We start from the raw sequence: 17,710 nt of genomic DNA on the forward strand, positions 1-17,710 counted from the left end.
GAGGGAAGTTAATTCAAACCAGATCAACAGATATTTATTAAAGGCCAATACTATTCTTGGCATTGTGCTAAATTCTGAAGGTAGAAGGAAGTCAAGTCCCTGCCTTCAAGGTGTTCATAGTTTAAATGGGGAGCCAAATGAAATAAAGGTATAATAATATATAATATAACATAACATAACATAACATAACATAACATAATATAAGATCCCATTTTGTTCCTTCTCCAGAAGATTGTTCTTTCCATCATCTCTACTCTCTTTCTCTAATCTTCTGTCTCTCCCTGTCTTCTGACTGTTTACAGTTTACAAATAATACTTGTGTCTCCCCCCATACTTAAAAATCTCTTTTCAGCTAAATTTTCTAAGAAAGATAAACTCTAAACTCTAGAGTTAAGAGGGATTCGGAAAGGCTTCTTGAGAAGGTAAGATTTTAGCTAAGACTTATAGGAAACCAGGAAACAATAGGAGTGAGAGAATACTAGGCATTGAGAAAACCAATGAAAATGCCCTGATGGGGGAGAAAGGAGCTTGTGTCAGGAACTGCAAGAAAGCCAATGTCATTGTATCAGGAAGTATGAATAAGAGATTTGAGTAGGAGAAGACTGGAAAGATGGGAAGAACTTTAAAACTAAACAGAGAATTTTTGCTTCTAGAGGTAAAAAAAGGGCATTACTGAAGTTTTTTTGAATGGGGGAGTTAATAGTAACGTGATCAGATGTGCATTTTTAAAAAAACATTTTGGTAGCTTAGCGGTAGATAGACTGATATGAGGCTTTCTCTCCTGAGTCAGGAAAACAAACCAGAAGGCTATTGTCCATATATGTGACATGATGAATGCTAGTACTGGTTTTGGTAGCAGATTCAAAGGAGAGAAGGGCTATATATACATATACATACATACATATATATATACATATATATATATATATATATATGAAATATTACACAGGAAGAATCAATAGGGCTTGATTGGACATAGGGGTGGAGACATGAAAATGAGGAGACAACACCTAGGGATTCTGAACCTTAGTGTCTGAGAGGATGGGTGATATTCTGACAGAATTAGGGAATTTAGGAAGAGAGGAGATTTTGTGAGGGAATTTGATTTTAGTTTTAGACATGTTGGGTGTAAGATGTCTATAAGACATCTCAGTTTGCAATGTCCAGGAGATGTGAGACTGGAGGTCAGGAAAGAGGTTAGGATTGGATAAATAGATCTGAGACTCATTTGCATAGAAATAAAGAAATATAGATGATTTTTTTTATATTTTATTTTTTCAAATAATGTAGAAACAATTTTTCACAATCATTTAAAAAAAAAATTTGAGTCCCAAATTCTCTCCTTCCCTTCTTTTCCCCCTTCTTGAGAAGGCAAGCAATTTAATATAGACTATATGTGTATAGTCATGCAAAACATTACTCAGCAAACCCTTCCTCCTTTGGGTTCATATTATTCAGATTTGTTGCCCATACCAGATTCTGATATCTATTAATACCCATGATATACATTCTTCTCCAACACGTGCCCTCATACAAGTGAACTTATACATATATTTGTGTGTGTGTGTATGTGTAGAGAGAGAGATTCCCCTCTTATACCCTAACTTCACAGTTCCTTATTCAATTCCCTTGACTTACTCCTCTTCCCCCTCAGCTACATATTGATTTGGTCAAACTTTTGAGCTTCCCATCACCCAAGTGTCGTATTTTCATATTCATAAACTCAATTATTTTATCTGATCATAACCATTTATCATTTGTTTTTTCTCTCTGCTTTATGACCTTTAAGCTCTTTTCTTTGTTCTCACCATGATCTCCAGTCCCGCTGACCCTCAACTTTTTCTCTCCATAATCCCTATACTGACTAGAATTTCTTCTCTTCCCTAACTCAACTTCTTGTAGAGTCAGTTCAGTGCTATGTTATCCTCTTGCTTGCCTCTTTGTTCTATAACTGGTCACACATTTTGCTAAACTAGTATCTGCTTATCTGCAACATCTGTTGCTTTTATTCCTATTCAATTTCTGATGAATTTAGTTGGAAAAAGTTACAAAACCTTGCTGACTGAATCCACTACAAATTTATGTCACATAATTTCAACTGGGCCATCATTGCAACAATGAACTCACTTTATACTTTCCCAATCTGAATTGATATTCCCATTACCCACAGCTGTTATTCCACACTTTTTCATCTCTCTTTAAAGCTCCTGTTCATTTTTGTCCTACCCCTGAGGATATCACCAGATATTTCACTGAAAAAATGGAGGTCATTTGAGTTTCATCTCACTTTACTTGGTCATCTCTCCTTACTCTTTCCTCCATACTTGTCTCATGAAGAGGTGGACCTTCTTAGGAAAGCAAACTTCTCTACATGAGAAATGATCCCATTCTGTTCCTTCTCCAGAAGATTGTTCTTTCCATCATCTCTACTCTCTTTCTCTAATCTTCTGTCTCTCCCTGTCTTCTGACTGTTTACAGTTTACAAATAATACTTGTGTCTCCCCCATACTTAAAAATCTCTTTTCAGCTAAATGTTCTAAGAAAGATATTGGCTGCTTCCATTGCCTTTCCTTTCTCTTCTAAACTGAAATCTGGCTTCTGATCTCATCATTTGACTGAAACTGCTTTTCCAGTCTCACCATTAATATAATTATCAAATGCAAAGGAATTTTCTCAAGCCCCATCTTCCTTTATATCCCTGAAACTTTTTTTAAGTTGTTTTTTTTTTTTTGCAAGGCAATGGGGTCAAGTGGCTTGCCCAAGGCTGAAGGCTAGGTAATTGTTAAGTGTCTGAGGCTGGATTTGAACTCCTGACTCCAGGGCCGGTGCTCTATCCACTGCACCACCTAGCCTTCCCATCCTTGAAACTTTTAATGCTGTATATGCTCTTCTCTAGTTTTTCGTGATAATTGTTCTCTCCTTTTCTGCTAACTGTCCAATTATTCTTTCTCATTTCCTTTGATTATTCTTCTTTTAAGTTAGACTCATTAAACAGGGATGTTCTCCAAGTTTATGCCTTATGCCTTCTTTTCTTCTTCCTCTGCATCATATCATTTGGTACAAATTATTAGCTCCAATGAATGCAGTTGTCATTTCTATCCAGATTTAGTTCCTAGTTTATATATCAGCTCTAATCTCTCACTTGAGGTCTAGTCTCATATCATCTGCCTTTTGAATGTCACAAATTGATGTCCTAGAGGCATGTCAAACTTAAAACAGAGCTCATTATATTTCCTCTTGCATCCTTTCTTCCCAATTTCACTTTTATTATTCATAAGAATCACTACTCTCCCAGACACCCATCAGTTTTCTTATACTTTACTTCTTAATATACTGGCCTTCTGGTAGTCCATCTCTCATCTCCAGGCCTTTTCTCTGGTGTGCTCTCCCTCTTTCACCTCAACTACTGACCTTCAAGTCCCAGCTAAATCTTCACCTTCTACAACAGGGGCAGGGAACTGTCTGACCCTTGGGCCATTATAAGGCCCTTAAAATCATTTGATCTGACACTACCAAGGTCAGATCAAATGGGACTGTAAATTCAATAAATCCAGGAGATTTGGGGGTGAATTAATCAAATGTTTGACCATCTATAGCCCTAGATTATAAATATCCAAATTGCCCTTGACAGAAAAAAGATTCCCCACCTGTTGTAAGGAAGCCTTCCTTAGCCCTTCTTAATTTGTTAATATTTCCTATTTACCCATTATCTAAGCTTGCTTTGTGTCCATTTGTTTGCACAAAGTCTCTTCCTTTAGATGGCATACTCTTTGAGGGCAGGGACTTGATTCTCTTTGTGTGTGTGTGTGTGTGTGTGTGTGTGTGTCCATTGTGCCTGGGACAAAGTAGATGCTTAATCAATATTTATTGTTTACTTGATTGGTTCATGATCACCCACACTCAACTCACTTGTCTAATCTGTAACCAAGACTTGTTTTTAATTTCAGTGTTTCTCATCTTATGTCCCCATCACCCTTCACTTACCCACCATTCAAGGCTCTTATTGCCCCCTTATTCCTCCCTACTTTTGTTCACCCTTCATTCAGCTGCTCAAGTGAAAGCTGTAGATCTGACCTGTTTACCTCCAAGATCCAACAGAAAACAATGTTTTGCATTTCAAACCCTTTCCAACCTTACCCCCTTATACCTAAAAACCTTGTACTTTTCTCCCCCTCCCACTTCTACACTGGCCTGGCCTGCTTTCTGTTTTTCTCCCATTGTTGCCAGAGAGCCATCTCTGTTATTCATTTGGGTGAAGAAATTATTGAACCCTTGACTCAGGGAGGTAGGAAAGGCTTAAATTTTAATGTGTACATAAAGAGATAATTTATTATAATGAAAAGGGACTAATAATACTTTGGAAAATATTCAAGAATTAGAAGAACTAGATTCAAATTCTGCCTCTGGATTCTGGAAGAGTAGCAGGAAAAGTACTAAGAACTGTTCACCAAAACTCATGCAAACTTTTTCTATTATATACCAGATTAAATCCCCAAGGAAAAAAATCACAGTGAATCACTCTTCTATCCTAGGTTAGTATAGGGAGACAAAGAGGTCTGTGGGTACTGTTTGGGTACTTGACTGGAAGCATGCCTTGGAACTGGGTCTAAGGGCAAGATGACATCCCAGATTCAAACCATGGTATGCAGGGTTTAAGAAAAGATGCCAAATGACAGTTGTGTCAAGCTCTGTATAGTTTTGGGTCAAAAAAACTCAACTGTGGGTGAACTGAAATAGAGACCTGTATGGATAGCCAATAGGAATGGTTACAGTCCCTAGTCTGTGTGTTAAGCAAGGAGGAAGTTCAGAAACAAGAAACAGCAATATGGCTTGCTGAACAGGTTCTTTCTCAGATCTAGTTACTAGCTCAATCTACATCTGGCAGAAGGAATAAGGAAAGCAAGAATCCTAGACTAAAGGAAAGCCTAAAAATCCTGTCATTTTGAACCAAGAGAGTTTTCTAGCTGACTGATAATGATACAATATAGTAGCTGTCTACTCTTGTTCAGACCCAAATCTAAGTAAGGAACTTGATTAGGGAAAGGTAATCAGTAATCAAGAATTTACCCTGGACCAAACCATTTTGGGAACAGTAAAAGCTTGTAGGTCCCTAGCCTAAAACTGTCCCTGAGTTCCTAAAATAACCTAATACTAATAACCAGAACTCCCAAGTGATTAGCATTGTGATCAATCCCAGACCATCCCTCCAGAAGTTCATAGGCCCTAGCCCTTAAATGCAAAGTCAGAAAATATACTGGATGAGAAAATGAAAAAGAATCTCACCATAAAGGACTATTATATACCAAAAGGGCAATAAAAATGTGCATACCCTTTGATCCAGCAATATCTCTACTGGATCTGAATCTTGAAGAGATCATGGAAAGGGGGGAAATTCTCACATGTTCAAAAATAGTCATAGCAGCCCTTTTTGTAGTAGCAAAGAATTGAAAATTGAAGGGTCGCCCATCAATTTGGGAGTTGCTGAACAAATTGTGTTATGGATATGTGATGGAACACTATTGTTCTATAAGAAATCAGGAGGGATGGGATTTCAGAAAAGCCTGGAAAGACTTGCGTGAATTGATGCTGAGTGAGATGTGCAGAACCACAAGAACATTATATACCTTTACAGCAACATGGGGTGATCAACTGTGATGGACTTACTTGTTCACTTCAGCACTCCAATAATCAAAGACAATTTTAAAAGACTTGTGTTGTAAAATATGGCATCTGCCTCATAGTTTGTTTCCCACATGAGAATTACCCCCACTCAATCCTGCCTACAATACTGGCATTTTGGGCTCAAACTTTGCCTTTCAAGTTGGGATTGGGACCCTCACTGCTGACCTGTTGGCCTGCTGATCTGGGACTTGAGTTGCAGTATGGTGAAAAGCCTCTCCCTGGCTTTCCAGTTCTCCCACCTATGTGGGATATATATATATATATATATATATATATATATATATATATATATATATATATATATGTATATATACTCTTTTTTGTCTATGTGAGATAAGACTTTTTTCTGAGGTTCCTCCAATTCTCTTGAGTTGTGAAATTGCTTCACTTTTTTTTGTGGGTTCTGTCGCTTTAGGGTATATTTAGAGGCTTCAGCCAAAGTTGTTTTGGGAAAAGCTCTGGGAGCTTACTGTCTTCACACCATCATTTTGGTGTGAAGTCTAGTCCATACTGGCTACTTGATGCTTAATTTTTCTGTACTCCAGACAACTTTCTTAAGATTAAAAGTGGAAGAAGAACAAATATTAATTTGCATTGGTAGTGGGAGTCCCTTCATTGGGAGTTCATTTGCCAGTGAAATCTCCAAACCAAAAGGAAATGTTAAATTAGCTCTTTAAACTGTCACTTTACATCCCTTTATAATGAGCTTGAAATACCAATAAAACCCCTGTTATTCCCTCCCCCCATATTAACTGCATCCCAGTCACAACTTTTATAAACCCTGTTTCTATACAGTTCACTATTTTTTTGTAAGACAATGGGGTTAAATGACTTGCCTAAGGTTACATAGCTAGGTAATTATTAAGTGTCTGATGCCAGATTTGAACTTGGGACCTCCCAACTCCAGGGCGGGTGCTCTATCTACTGCACCACCTAGCCGCCCCTATACAGTTTACTTTTTAACCCAAATGTAGCATAGACATAGCTCATGATTGTTGAGTTTTTTTTTGAAAAATCTATTTATGCCATTCAGTAAAAGTAACTCATTCATATAGCACAGAAAAAATTTATAAAAGTTTTTCCTCACATCAACTCTGTCACGTATGTACAAGTATATTATCTTCTTTTTTCCAGATGAAGAAACCTCAGTTCAAGTTAAATTACCTACTCAGGATCACATAGCTATTGTCAAAGTGAGGCTTTCAAGACTATATTTCTCCTAACAATGTTTTTTTTTTCACTGAACCATGTTGCTTCTTAATGAAGATTTATGAAAATTCAATATCTTTTTCCTTTAATCTGAAAATTTGGTAAACTTGCTACCTATTAACTTCATTCAAGTCTTTCATAAATATGTTAAATAGACCATTAAAGAGAACATACCCTAATATTTTTTTGTTCCAGATGTTCAACCCGTTCTAAACTTAACACTATCATCTAGTCCATTTCTGTCTATCTTTTACATGAATATAAATTTGAGACTTTGTCCTCATTATCCTTGAGAGACTTGGTTAAATATTCTATCCTCCAGAAGGCAGCATGAGTGTTGGAGTCAGGAAGACCTGGATTCACAGCTGTCTTTGTCATATGCTATGTTCATGGACAGATCACTTGATCTTTCTAAACTTCAGTTTTGTCATCTTTAAAGTATGGATGATAAATACTAATTCCTGTGTTATGTACCCCACAGTTTTTGTGAACTTCATGTGAGATACTTTATGTAAAACCTTAAGGTGTTACAAAATCAGATATAGCATGTCAATTGACTGATCTCTGCTAGTAATCCTATCAAAAAAAATAACAATAACATAAATTATCCTTAATCTACCTTGACTTTTAGTGATAACTTTTTAAATATTTGAAAATCATTTCCTGATAAAATTCTAATATGTATTATTAAAAGGAGAAAGTCAAGTTCACTACTCATATTTTGATTTATCTGCCTGCTAACCTTTTGGAAAGTGGAACATTTTCCTATTTCTACATTCAAAATATCTATCACTACAGGTTATTATGCTGGACTAAATCATTCAGTACTCCAAAATATGTGTACAATCAGTTTAGGCATAGTGACTTAAGATCTTGGAGGTAACTGGGTGCTCTTTTATTATCTCATTTATCTTGCCTTTTATTTTGTTGTCATTAGCCCTCAGGGTATTCTCTTTGGTTGAGAAAACAAGTTCATTACCTCTACCTTTTCTCCAAGTAAATAGCCTGGTTACTTAACATCACTCAGATTTATGTAGGTGAATTACTGTGAGAAAGTCAGTTAACCCCTCAGTGCCTCAGTTTCTTTATCTATAAAATGAAATTAATACTTGAACCATTTAAATCAGGTACATAGGTGTACCATTTAAGGTAAATATCAATAAAAAGCTTTATAAATATAAGTAATTGCTGTTGGGTTTTTTCTTTGTTTCATTCTTATGCCCTACCCTCAATATAATCTTAAAAAGTTTTCTAATCCTTAGCCTTTAAGACAAGTCTCATACAACATTTTAGATCACTTACTATTAATGCTCAAAAATATCACTGGTCTTCTATTTCTTTCAAGTTAAGCAATTCCATCTCTTTCATGTATCCTTTTAAGACTTGAGCTCCTCAGAATTATCTTCCTATTCATATACTCTGTTTTCTTTAGATATAGCTCTTTTTTTTCTTTTTAAAATAATTTGTATTTCTATTACCAGAATTTTGGTTTTAAGAGTTTTCTATTCCTTTAGCTTATTGGTTTAAATTGAGTTGAATTCCCTTTTACAGTCTCAGAACAGGGGATTTAAGCCTGTTTCCTCATTGGTAAAGTGTGTGATATAATGAATCATACTGTGTAGTTCATAGATTTGTGATAGGGTAAATTATCAAATGTTACTGAATGAGCTATTATTATTTGTAAAGTCTATTGCCCTCTAATATAAGAAATAATAATGCAGAGTTCATGGCATAGCACTTGAAGAGAGAATTTTATATTAGAAGTCATAATTACATTTTACATAATTATATAATTACATACTAATTTGCACATTTTTTTAGAAAATTAATTGAACTGGCAAGTTAAGTTGTAGAAGACTTGATTTTGATGCTCTACTACTTGCTACCCTGCTGAACTTGGGCAAGTTAGTCACGTAATCCCTCTGAGCTTCAACTTCCTAAACAGTAAAAAAGGATCAACAATATTCATACCTACTCTCCTTTGTTAGGATCAAATGAGAAATGTATGTGAAATTGCTTTGAATATCATGAGTATCATATCAAGTGCCATATAAATATAAGCTCTTCACATTTTAATACTGGTCTCCTTTAAACAAAATATTTCTCAGTATGTCATGAATACAGATTGAAGCATATTTTTATATTTTTCTTTATTTCTTTTGCAACATGGCTAATATAGAAATGTTTGCTTGACTGCACATGTATAAGCTATATCAAATTGTTTGCCTTCTTAAGGAGGGAAAAGGCAGAGAAAGAGAGAAAGTTTGGAACTCAAAATTTTTTAAAAACTAAAGTTTTATTACATGTAATTGAGAAAAAATAAAAAAAATAGTAAAAAAAAAATTAAGGTCATTCTTATGAGTTTCCTGTTAAGATGACTGCTTGAATGAAGACAGGCACCTCTGTTCTCATATACCTACTCCAGCAAAATACTAAAAGTTGTGCTAGATTAAATAATAATCAAAAAATTAAAAGAGAAACTACAATAAATGCCTTATCAGTACAGAATTTTACCAAATTACAGGTAGAAGCAAAAAGACAATCAGAAAGGAGGCAGGCCACAGAAGGTTCCATCGTACATCTTTTTTCCTCTTGGACTCATGTCTGTGGGATCATTCTTTTTATTTTGTTTGTTTTTGTATTTTTTCAAGGCAATGGGGTTAAAGTGACTTACCCAAGGTCACACAGCTAAGCAAGTATTAAGTGTTTGAGATCACATTTGAACTCGTGTCCTGACTCCAGGGCTCTATCCACTCTACCACCTAGCTACTAAGGGTCATTCTTCTTTTGGGTTGGACTTTGGGGTGTTTCTGATCTCTAGTATTTCTCAAAGTGGTCAGTATCATCTTCTGTTTGCTCATATCTCCAACTTTCATTTCTGAATTGGAGCTTTGTACACATTTCTTCTCTTTTGTCACCTTTTTAAATGGAGTGAGGGGCCTGCAGAGTAGAGGAAGGGTGGCATTGTCATAGTTCAGTCATTTCAAACACCTCAGACTCTTTGTTGACCATTTCCTTTTTCAGTTCATTTTACAGATGAGGAAACTGAGGCAAACAGTTTTAAGTGACTTGAACAGTTTCACACAACGTGTCTGAGGTCAATTTTGAACCTAGGAAGATGTGTCTTCCTGACTTCCAGGCCAGGCACACTATCTTTATTCTCTGCACCACCTAGCTGCCTCATTTGATGGACGAAAATAAATAATTAACAACCACGAACACAAATGGAGTGAATTCTTTTTTTTAATTTTAATTAAAGATTTTATTTTGAATTTTACAGTTTTTCCCCTAATCTTACTTCCCTCCCCCTACCCCCCCCCCCACAGGAAACAATTTGTCAGTCTTTACATGTTTCCATGTTGTACATTGATCCAAATTGAGTATCATGAGAGAGAAATCATACCATGAAGGAAGAAACAAAGTATAAGAAATAACAAGATCAGACAATAAGATATCAGTTTTTTTCCTAAATTAAAGGGAATAGTCCTTTGATTTTGTCCAAACTCCACAGTTCTTTACAGATGGTATTCTCCATTGCAGATAGCCCCAAATTGTCCCTGATTGTTGCACTGATGGAATGAGCAAGTCCATCAAGGTTGATCATCACCCCCTTGTTGCTGTTAGGTATACATTGTTTTTCTGGTTCTGCTCATCTCACTCAGTATCAGTTCATGCAAATCCCTCCAGGCTTCCCTGAAATACCATCCCTCCTGGTTTCTAATAGAACAATAGTGTTCCATGACATACATATACCACAGTTTACTAAGCCATTCCCCAATTGAAGGACATTTACTTAATTTCCAATTCTTTGCTACAAAAAACAGGGGTGCTATGAATATTTTTGTATGAGTGATGTTTTTACCCCTTTTCATCATCTCTTCGGGGTATAGACCCAGTAGTGGTATTGCTGGATCAAAGGGTATGCACATTTTTGTTGCCTTCTGGGAGTAGATCTAAATTTCTCTCCAGAAAGGTTGGATGACTTCACAGCTCCACCAACAGTGTAATAGTGTCCCAGATTTCCCACAACCCTTCCAACAATGATCATTATCCTTTCCTGGTCTTATTGGCCAGTTTGAGAGGTGTGAGGTGGTACCCCAGAGAAGCTTTAATTTGCATTTTTCTAATAAGTAATGATTTAGAGCAATTTTTCATATAACTGTGGCTTGCTTTGATCTCCTCATCTGTAAATTGCCTTTGCATATCCTTTGACCATTTGTCAATTGGGGAATGGCTTTTTTTTTTGAAATATGACTCAGTTCTCTGTATATTTTAGAAATGAGTCCTTTGTCAGGAACATTAGTTGTAAAAATAGTTTCTCAGTTTACTACATTTCTTTTGATCTTGTTTACAGTGGTTTTATCTGTGCAAAAGCTTTTTAATTTAATGTAATCAAAATCATCGTTTGTTTTTAGTGATATTCTCCATCTTATAAACTGCTCCCCTTTCCATAGATCTGACAGGTAAACTAGTCCTTGATCTTCTAATTTGCTTATAGTATTGGTTTTTTTTTTTATGTCTAAATCCTGTATCCATTTGGATCTTATCTTGGTATAGGTGTTGGTCTAATCTAAGTTTCTTCCATACTAACTTCCAATTTTCCCAGCAGTTTTTATCAAAGAGAGAGCTTTTATTCCAATAGCTGGGCTCTTTGGGTTTATCAAACAGCAAGATTACTATAATCATTTTCTGCCATTGCACCTAGTCTATTCCACTAGTCCACCATTCTATTTCTTAGCCAATACCAGACAGTTTTGATGACTGATACTTTATAATATAATTTTAGATCTGGTAGGGCTAAGCCCCCTTCTTTTGCACTTTTTTTTCATTAAATCCCTGGAAATTAGTGACTTTTTATTTCCGAATGGAATGAATTCTTACACAGAATGAAGGAGAGGGATAGCCCAGTGGATTAGAAAGTTGGATCCAATAGCAACAAAAGGTCAAGAGTCTCAAGGGAAGTTGTTATGTGGGAGGAAATGAGAAGAAAAGAAGCCTAGCAGGACCAGCTTTTTTAACTGTACCATAAAGGAGAAACCATCAAAACTTATTTGGTGCTTGTTTTAAAACAATTGAAAAGTTGGTCAACACCACCTAAAAAAAGAGAGGTGGAGGGGCTTTGGGAAAAGAGACACACTAATATATTGCTTGATAGAGATTAGAATAGAATAAGGATCCTCCCAGCTCTAAAACTGTGAGTAGATTGGATTTATGAATACATAGAACAGTAGAACAGTGTGATGTTATCACATTGTCTCAATCTTTATTAATATACATCTAAAATAATTCAGCTTTAGAAAGGAATTGTCAGTACTTGAAGTGACTATAAACTAGGATTCTATCCTGCTAAATAATTGTGTTCTACTTGGTATCAAGAGTAATAAAGTACTTAAATTTGATCTTAAGTTTTGCAAAACAAGGGAACCAGTGAATCTTTACTAATCTCACCTCATTGTGACAAAAGTTGAAACTCCCAACTTTTATTTGGAAGATTTTGGTGATTTACTAGTACAGAAATTAAACTTATTTTAAAAAAGTAATCAGAAATGAACCTGTTGCTGGAGGGGGGGGTCAGTTCTTCTATATTTGCTTTCAGTTACATTGGACACATTTAATTCATTGAGGAATAGTAGAAGGATTTCTAGAAAGTATTGCCATGGTAGCCATTATAGAACTTTTATCAGCTAAATGAAAAATAAATGTTTTCCTTGATTTTTTTAAACAAAGGAAAAAGAATACTCTAACTAAGGTTTATGATATTAACAAGCATATGTAGAACTTATATACCTATATTAAAAATATAGAATTCCTGGAGACCTTAGTGAGGAAAAGGCATACAAAAAGGAACCTAAATGTAAGTTCAGTATCTTACCTTACCTTAATGACACCTTTTTTTTTTGAGATGCTGATTATAGAAATACCACTTTGACAATGAATATAAGGAGAGAGAGCACAATCAATATTTGCATGAGGGACCAATCATAGAATCGTTGAACGTTTGAGCCAGAAGTAAGCATCTAATTCAATCCTCTTATTTTATAGATGCATAAATAGACTGGAAAGAAGTAAACTGATTTGTCCAATATCACATAACCAGTTAGTAAGTGCCAAGGTGACTACTAATATTACTACTTGCTCACATTTATGTAGTACTTTAGGGGTCCCAAAGATCTATTCATTCATTCATACATGCATGCATATACACATGTATATACATGTAGACTCACACACATATACATTCACACACATACTTACATTAAGCATCCTAACTCTTTGTCCAGTGTTCTTTCAAGTATGTTGTCCTGTTTCCTTCAAGTAAATCCTTGGTGATATTGTTATATTGATCATCTAATGTTCCTTATTCCAGGGGAATTTCAGCATCTTCAGACAAGATGAACCCAGCTCCATTTAGTAGGCGACAATGGACTTCACAGTCTCTGAGAATCACTGCCAAGGAACTTTCTCTTGTTAATAAGAACAAGTCATCTGCTATTGTAGAAATATTCTCCAAGTAAGTATTGTAATCATCCAGAAGTACTGTTTTTTTTTAGAGCAAATATTACTACTTGTTAAGAGAATAAGGGATCAAGAAGCATATTATTTAAGAGTAAAGATGCTAACCCTAAGGATTAGATCTACAAAGAAGCATATAATAGAAGATATAGTGATGAGTTTACCACTCAAGTTTCATATATAAAAAACCTGAGAGCAGTTATAAAGCAAAATATCAATAAATACAAAGCTTTCTACAGATGTGCAGAGAGGAGTGGAAGAAATGATAGGTATAAAGGTACAGAGAGATTAGGATTAACAAATGGTATATTTATGATGGAAAGCAGATTGGCTAGAGTGGAAAGTCATTTTTAAGGAATATTGAAATTGGAGAGATTTTGGAGATTGGAGAGAGTTTGAAGGCAGTGCTTAATGATTAAAAGGCCATAGGGTGGGGCGGCTAGGTGGCATAGTGGATAAAGTCAGGAGTACCTGGGTTCAAATCCGGTCTTAGACACTTAATAATTACCTATCTGTGTGGCCTTGGGCAAGCCACTTAACCCCATTTGCCTTGCAAAAACCTAAAAAAAAATAAAGCAAAACAAAAGACCATAGGGTGGCTAGGTGGTGCAGTGGATAGAGCACCAGCCCTGAAGTCAGGAGTACCTGAGTTCAAATCCAGCCTCGGACACTTAATAGTTACCTAGCTGTGTGACCTTCGGCAAGCCACTTAACCCCATCTGCCTTGCAAAACCTAAAAAAACAAAAATGATAAAAAGGCCATAAATAGAGGCCAAGTCTAGATTTTTTTTTTATCCTAGGCAATATGAAACTTTAGGGACCATTTAGGATTAGGAAAGTGAAATGGCAAATGGAGATTATTTGAGGAAGATTATTCTTAAAGTCATGTGTAGGTTCAGAACAGACAGAAACTGAAGTTTGCTTAGAGGCAGTTATATTCCACATGTGAGTCGATTGGAGTAGTGACTATAAAAATGAAAGGAAGGGGTGATTCAGAAGAGATTTTTACATATACATACATACATACATACATATATATATATATGTATGTATGTATATAGGAAGAGAGGGGAGGAGCAAAAACTGTGGACCCGGGAGACTAGAAGTACTAGAAGTTAATGATCCTTAGAAAAGTCAATCAGTAAGCATTTATTAAATGTGTTCTGGGTCTTAGGCATTTTGCTAAGTGTTAATAAAAGTCAAAATTCCTACCTAATGGAAAAAGGAATGTGTATTTTTTTGTAGGTGTGTGTTAGACCTACAGACATACACATGAACACATTTTGAATTTACAGGGTGGTTGTGGAATCAGGAAAGGCCTCCTGTATAAGGTAGCGTTTGAACTGAGTCTTGAAAGAACCCAGAAATTTTGAGAAGTAGAGGAAAAAGAGAGTATATTCCAGATATGAGGAACATCCATTAAAATGGCAGAAGTGAAAGGTAGACCATTAGGGATCAGGAATGGGAAGTAGAGCAGGGTGGCTTGATCATATGGAGAAGGGAAAGTGTATTAGAAGATTTGAAAAGAATCAGCTTGTGAAGAGTTTTAAATGCTAAACAAAGAAGTTTGTTTATTTGATGCTTGAGCAAAGAGACCCACTAGAGTTTGTAAGGAGGTGCAGGAAGGTGTTGAATAAATAGATCATACTTTAGGAAAATTATATGGCAGTTCTCTGTAGGATATGTTGGATTTGGGAGAGACTTGAAACAGGGAGACCATGTAGAAAACTATTGCAGTAGTCTAGGGGAGAGGCAATAAAGGCCTAAATTAGGATTGTGGTGCTGTGAGTAATAAGGAAGAAATATATAAGAGATATTGTAAAAATAGAAAGGACAAGTTGACTGGGTAAGTTGACTGTAACAGTTGACTCTAAGTGAGAGAGAATACTTGAGAATAACACTGAAGTTGAGAACTTGGGGGACTAGGATGATAGTATCCTCGATGGTAGTAAAGAAGTTCAGAGGAGGGAGGAATAATGAGTTTTGTTTTGGACATACTGATTTTGAGATGCCTCTGATAAATCTATTTTGATGTCTATGTAAGTGATGTGGGACTAGAATTCAAGAGAGGGTTTAGAGATGTTTAAGTAGAGAGTCATCTGCATAGAAGGAAATCTTAAGGGTATCTTAACTTTAGGGGTCATTTTAATCATGAAATTTAGAGAGGCGTTAGAGATAATTTTGAATTTATCTAACACTGAACTTAATACTACAAGTTGAATTCACCATTTTATCTCCATTATGGATTGTGAAAAAGACAACAAATATTTCTTTTCTTTTTTAAAAAAAAAAGGAATTATATTTTCCTATTAAATATAAAAACAACTCTTTTTTTGCCATTTTTTTTTGCAAGGCAAACGGGGTTAAGTGGCTTGCCCAAGGCCACACAGCTGGGTAATTATTAAGTGTCTGAGACCAGAATTGAACCCAGGTACTCCTGACTCTAGGGCCAGTGCTTTATCCACTACACCACCTAGCTGCCCCTAAAACAACTCTTTTTAATTGATATTTTTCTAATTATACGTTATGAAAGTTTTTCAACATCTATCCACATGCATATTTTGAAGTTACATAATTTCCTTCCACCCTTCCTTCCCATCCCCCTTTCCTCAGAAGCGAACAGTCAGGTGAATATTATATATAGAAATTTGTGTTTAACATGATAAAAACAATTCTTAACATTTATATTTTATAAATTTTTGAGTTCTATATTTCTTTCCCTACCTCGTTCTTCATTGAGAAGGCAAGCAATTTGATATAGGTTATACATGTGCATTCATGCAAAACATTTCCATGTTAGTTACATTGTAAAGGAAGATATAGGCCAAAAAAAAAAGTTTTTAAAAAATATGCTTCGATTTGCATTCAGAGTCCATCATTTCTTTCCCTGGAGGTAGATAACATCTTTCATCATTGTCCTTCAGAATTGTCTTGGATCATTTTATTGCTGAGAATAGCTAAGTCTTTCAGAATTGCTCTTCATACAATATTGCTGCTACTGTGAACACTGGACAACAAGTATTTCAAATGACAAATTCTGAATCTTTGAATCAGGAGGACTTACTAGAGTGTTAATTTGTAATTGGTGAGGAGGAAAGAAAGAACCTAAAGTTCAAGAAAACAGTAATTAATTATAGGGAAGATGGTTGAAATTATCTAATGAAATTCTGAATAAATCTGTCTCTGTAGGGGCCTTCAAATAAACAATATGGCTAATCTTCAAATATTTGAAGAGGGAATGACTTACCCTTCTCTCCCATTCTTTTTTCCAAGTGTAATATTCCAGTTCCTTTTAGGTGATCTTTATAAGTTATGATCCCCCCACTTCTTTGGACATGCTTCAATTTGTCAGTGTCTTTATTATAAATATTCCAAGAATGTTATGGTTCATTTGCAGTTGGGATTAACAGCAGCAGTTGTAAAAAATTAAGTGATTGAAGGATAATAGGTAATAGCCGGTGAATCATGAAAAAAGCAGATATATTCTGGGATCTACCTGATACAAACTAGTCACTTGGTTCAGGCTTGGAATTAGAATAAAATGAAACATTTGTAGACCATGTAGGGTTAGTCTCAAGATTGAAATGAAATGAGACATTTATGGATTATAATAGTTCATTTAAGAAAATTGTACTTGTATAATCGTATTTTATATATTTCAATATTAGTTGTGAAAGAGGAATTAGAACTAAAGGAAAAAAATGAGAAAGAAAAATATAAAAGAAGTTTTAAAAAGAATAGTATGTTTTGCTCTGCATTCAGACTCCATAGTTTTTTCTCTGAATGTGGATGACATTTTCCATAATAGGTCTTTCAGAATTATCCTTGATGCAGCTGGGAAGAGCTGCATCCATCATAGTTAATCATCTTACAATGTTGTCAATATGTACAGTGTTCTCTTGGTTCTGCTCATTTCATTCAGCATCAATTCATGCAAGTCTTTCCATGTGTCTCTAAAGTCTAACCACTCAATTTTTTTACCAGAATAGTACTCCAAAATATTCATATACCATAACTTGTTCAACCACACTCCAATTGCTGGGCATCCCCTCACGTTTCCAGTTCTTAGCAAAAAAAACCAAACAAACAAAAAACAGCTTTTTTTGTAGAGGCATTTTTTTTTATGATCTCTTTGGAATATAGAGCCAGTAGTGGTGTTGCTGGATCAAAGGATATACACAATTTTATTGCCCTCTGGGCATAATCCAAATTGCTCTCCAGAATGCTTGGATCAGTTCACAACTCCCCAACAATGCATTGATGTCCCAATTTTCCCACATCTTCTTCAACATTGATCATTTTCCTT

General features: G+C 35.4%; 1 protein-coding gene across 3 annotated transcripts in view; it reads left to right on the forward strand.

The window, feature by feature from the left end:
- Window positions 1–17,710, forward strand: part of LIMA1 (LIM domain and actin binding 1) — a 125,621-nt gene that overhangs the window by 31,215 nt on the left and 76,696 nt on the right. For all 3 annotated transcript variants that reach the window (XM_074225938.1, XM_074225936.1, XM_074225937.1), the window contains one exon: window positions 13,259–13,402. In XM_074225938.1, the coding sequence (XP_074082039.1) occupies window positions 13,284–13,402 (119 nt within the window). In that variant the 5' untranslated portion in view covers window positions 13,259–13,283. The remainder of the gene's footprint in view (window positions 1–13,258; window positions 13,403–17,710) is intronic.

The sequence above is a fragment of the Macrotis lagotis genome, chromosome 2, assembly GCF_037893015.1.
Source record: "Macrotis lagotis isolate mMagLag1 chromosome 2, bilby.v1.9.chrom.fasta, whole genome shotgun sequence".
Lineage (NCBI taxonomy): Eukaryota > Metazoa > Chordata > Mammalia > Peramelemorphia > Peramelidae > Macrotis > Macrotis lagotis.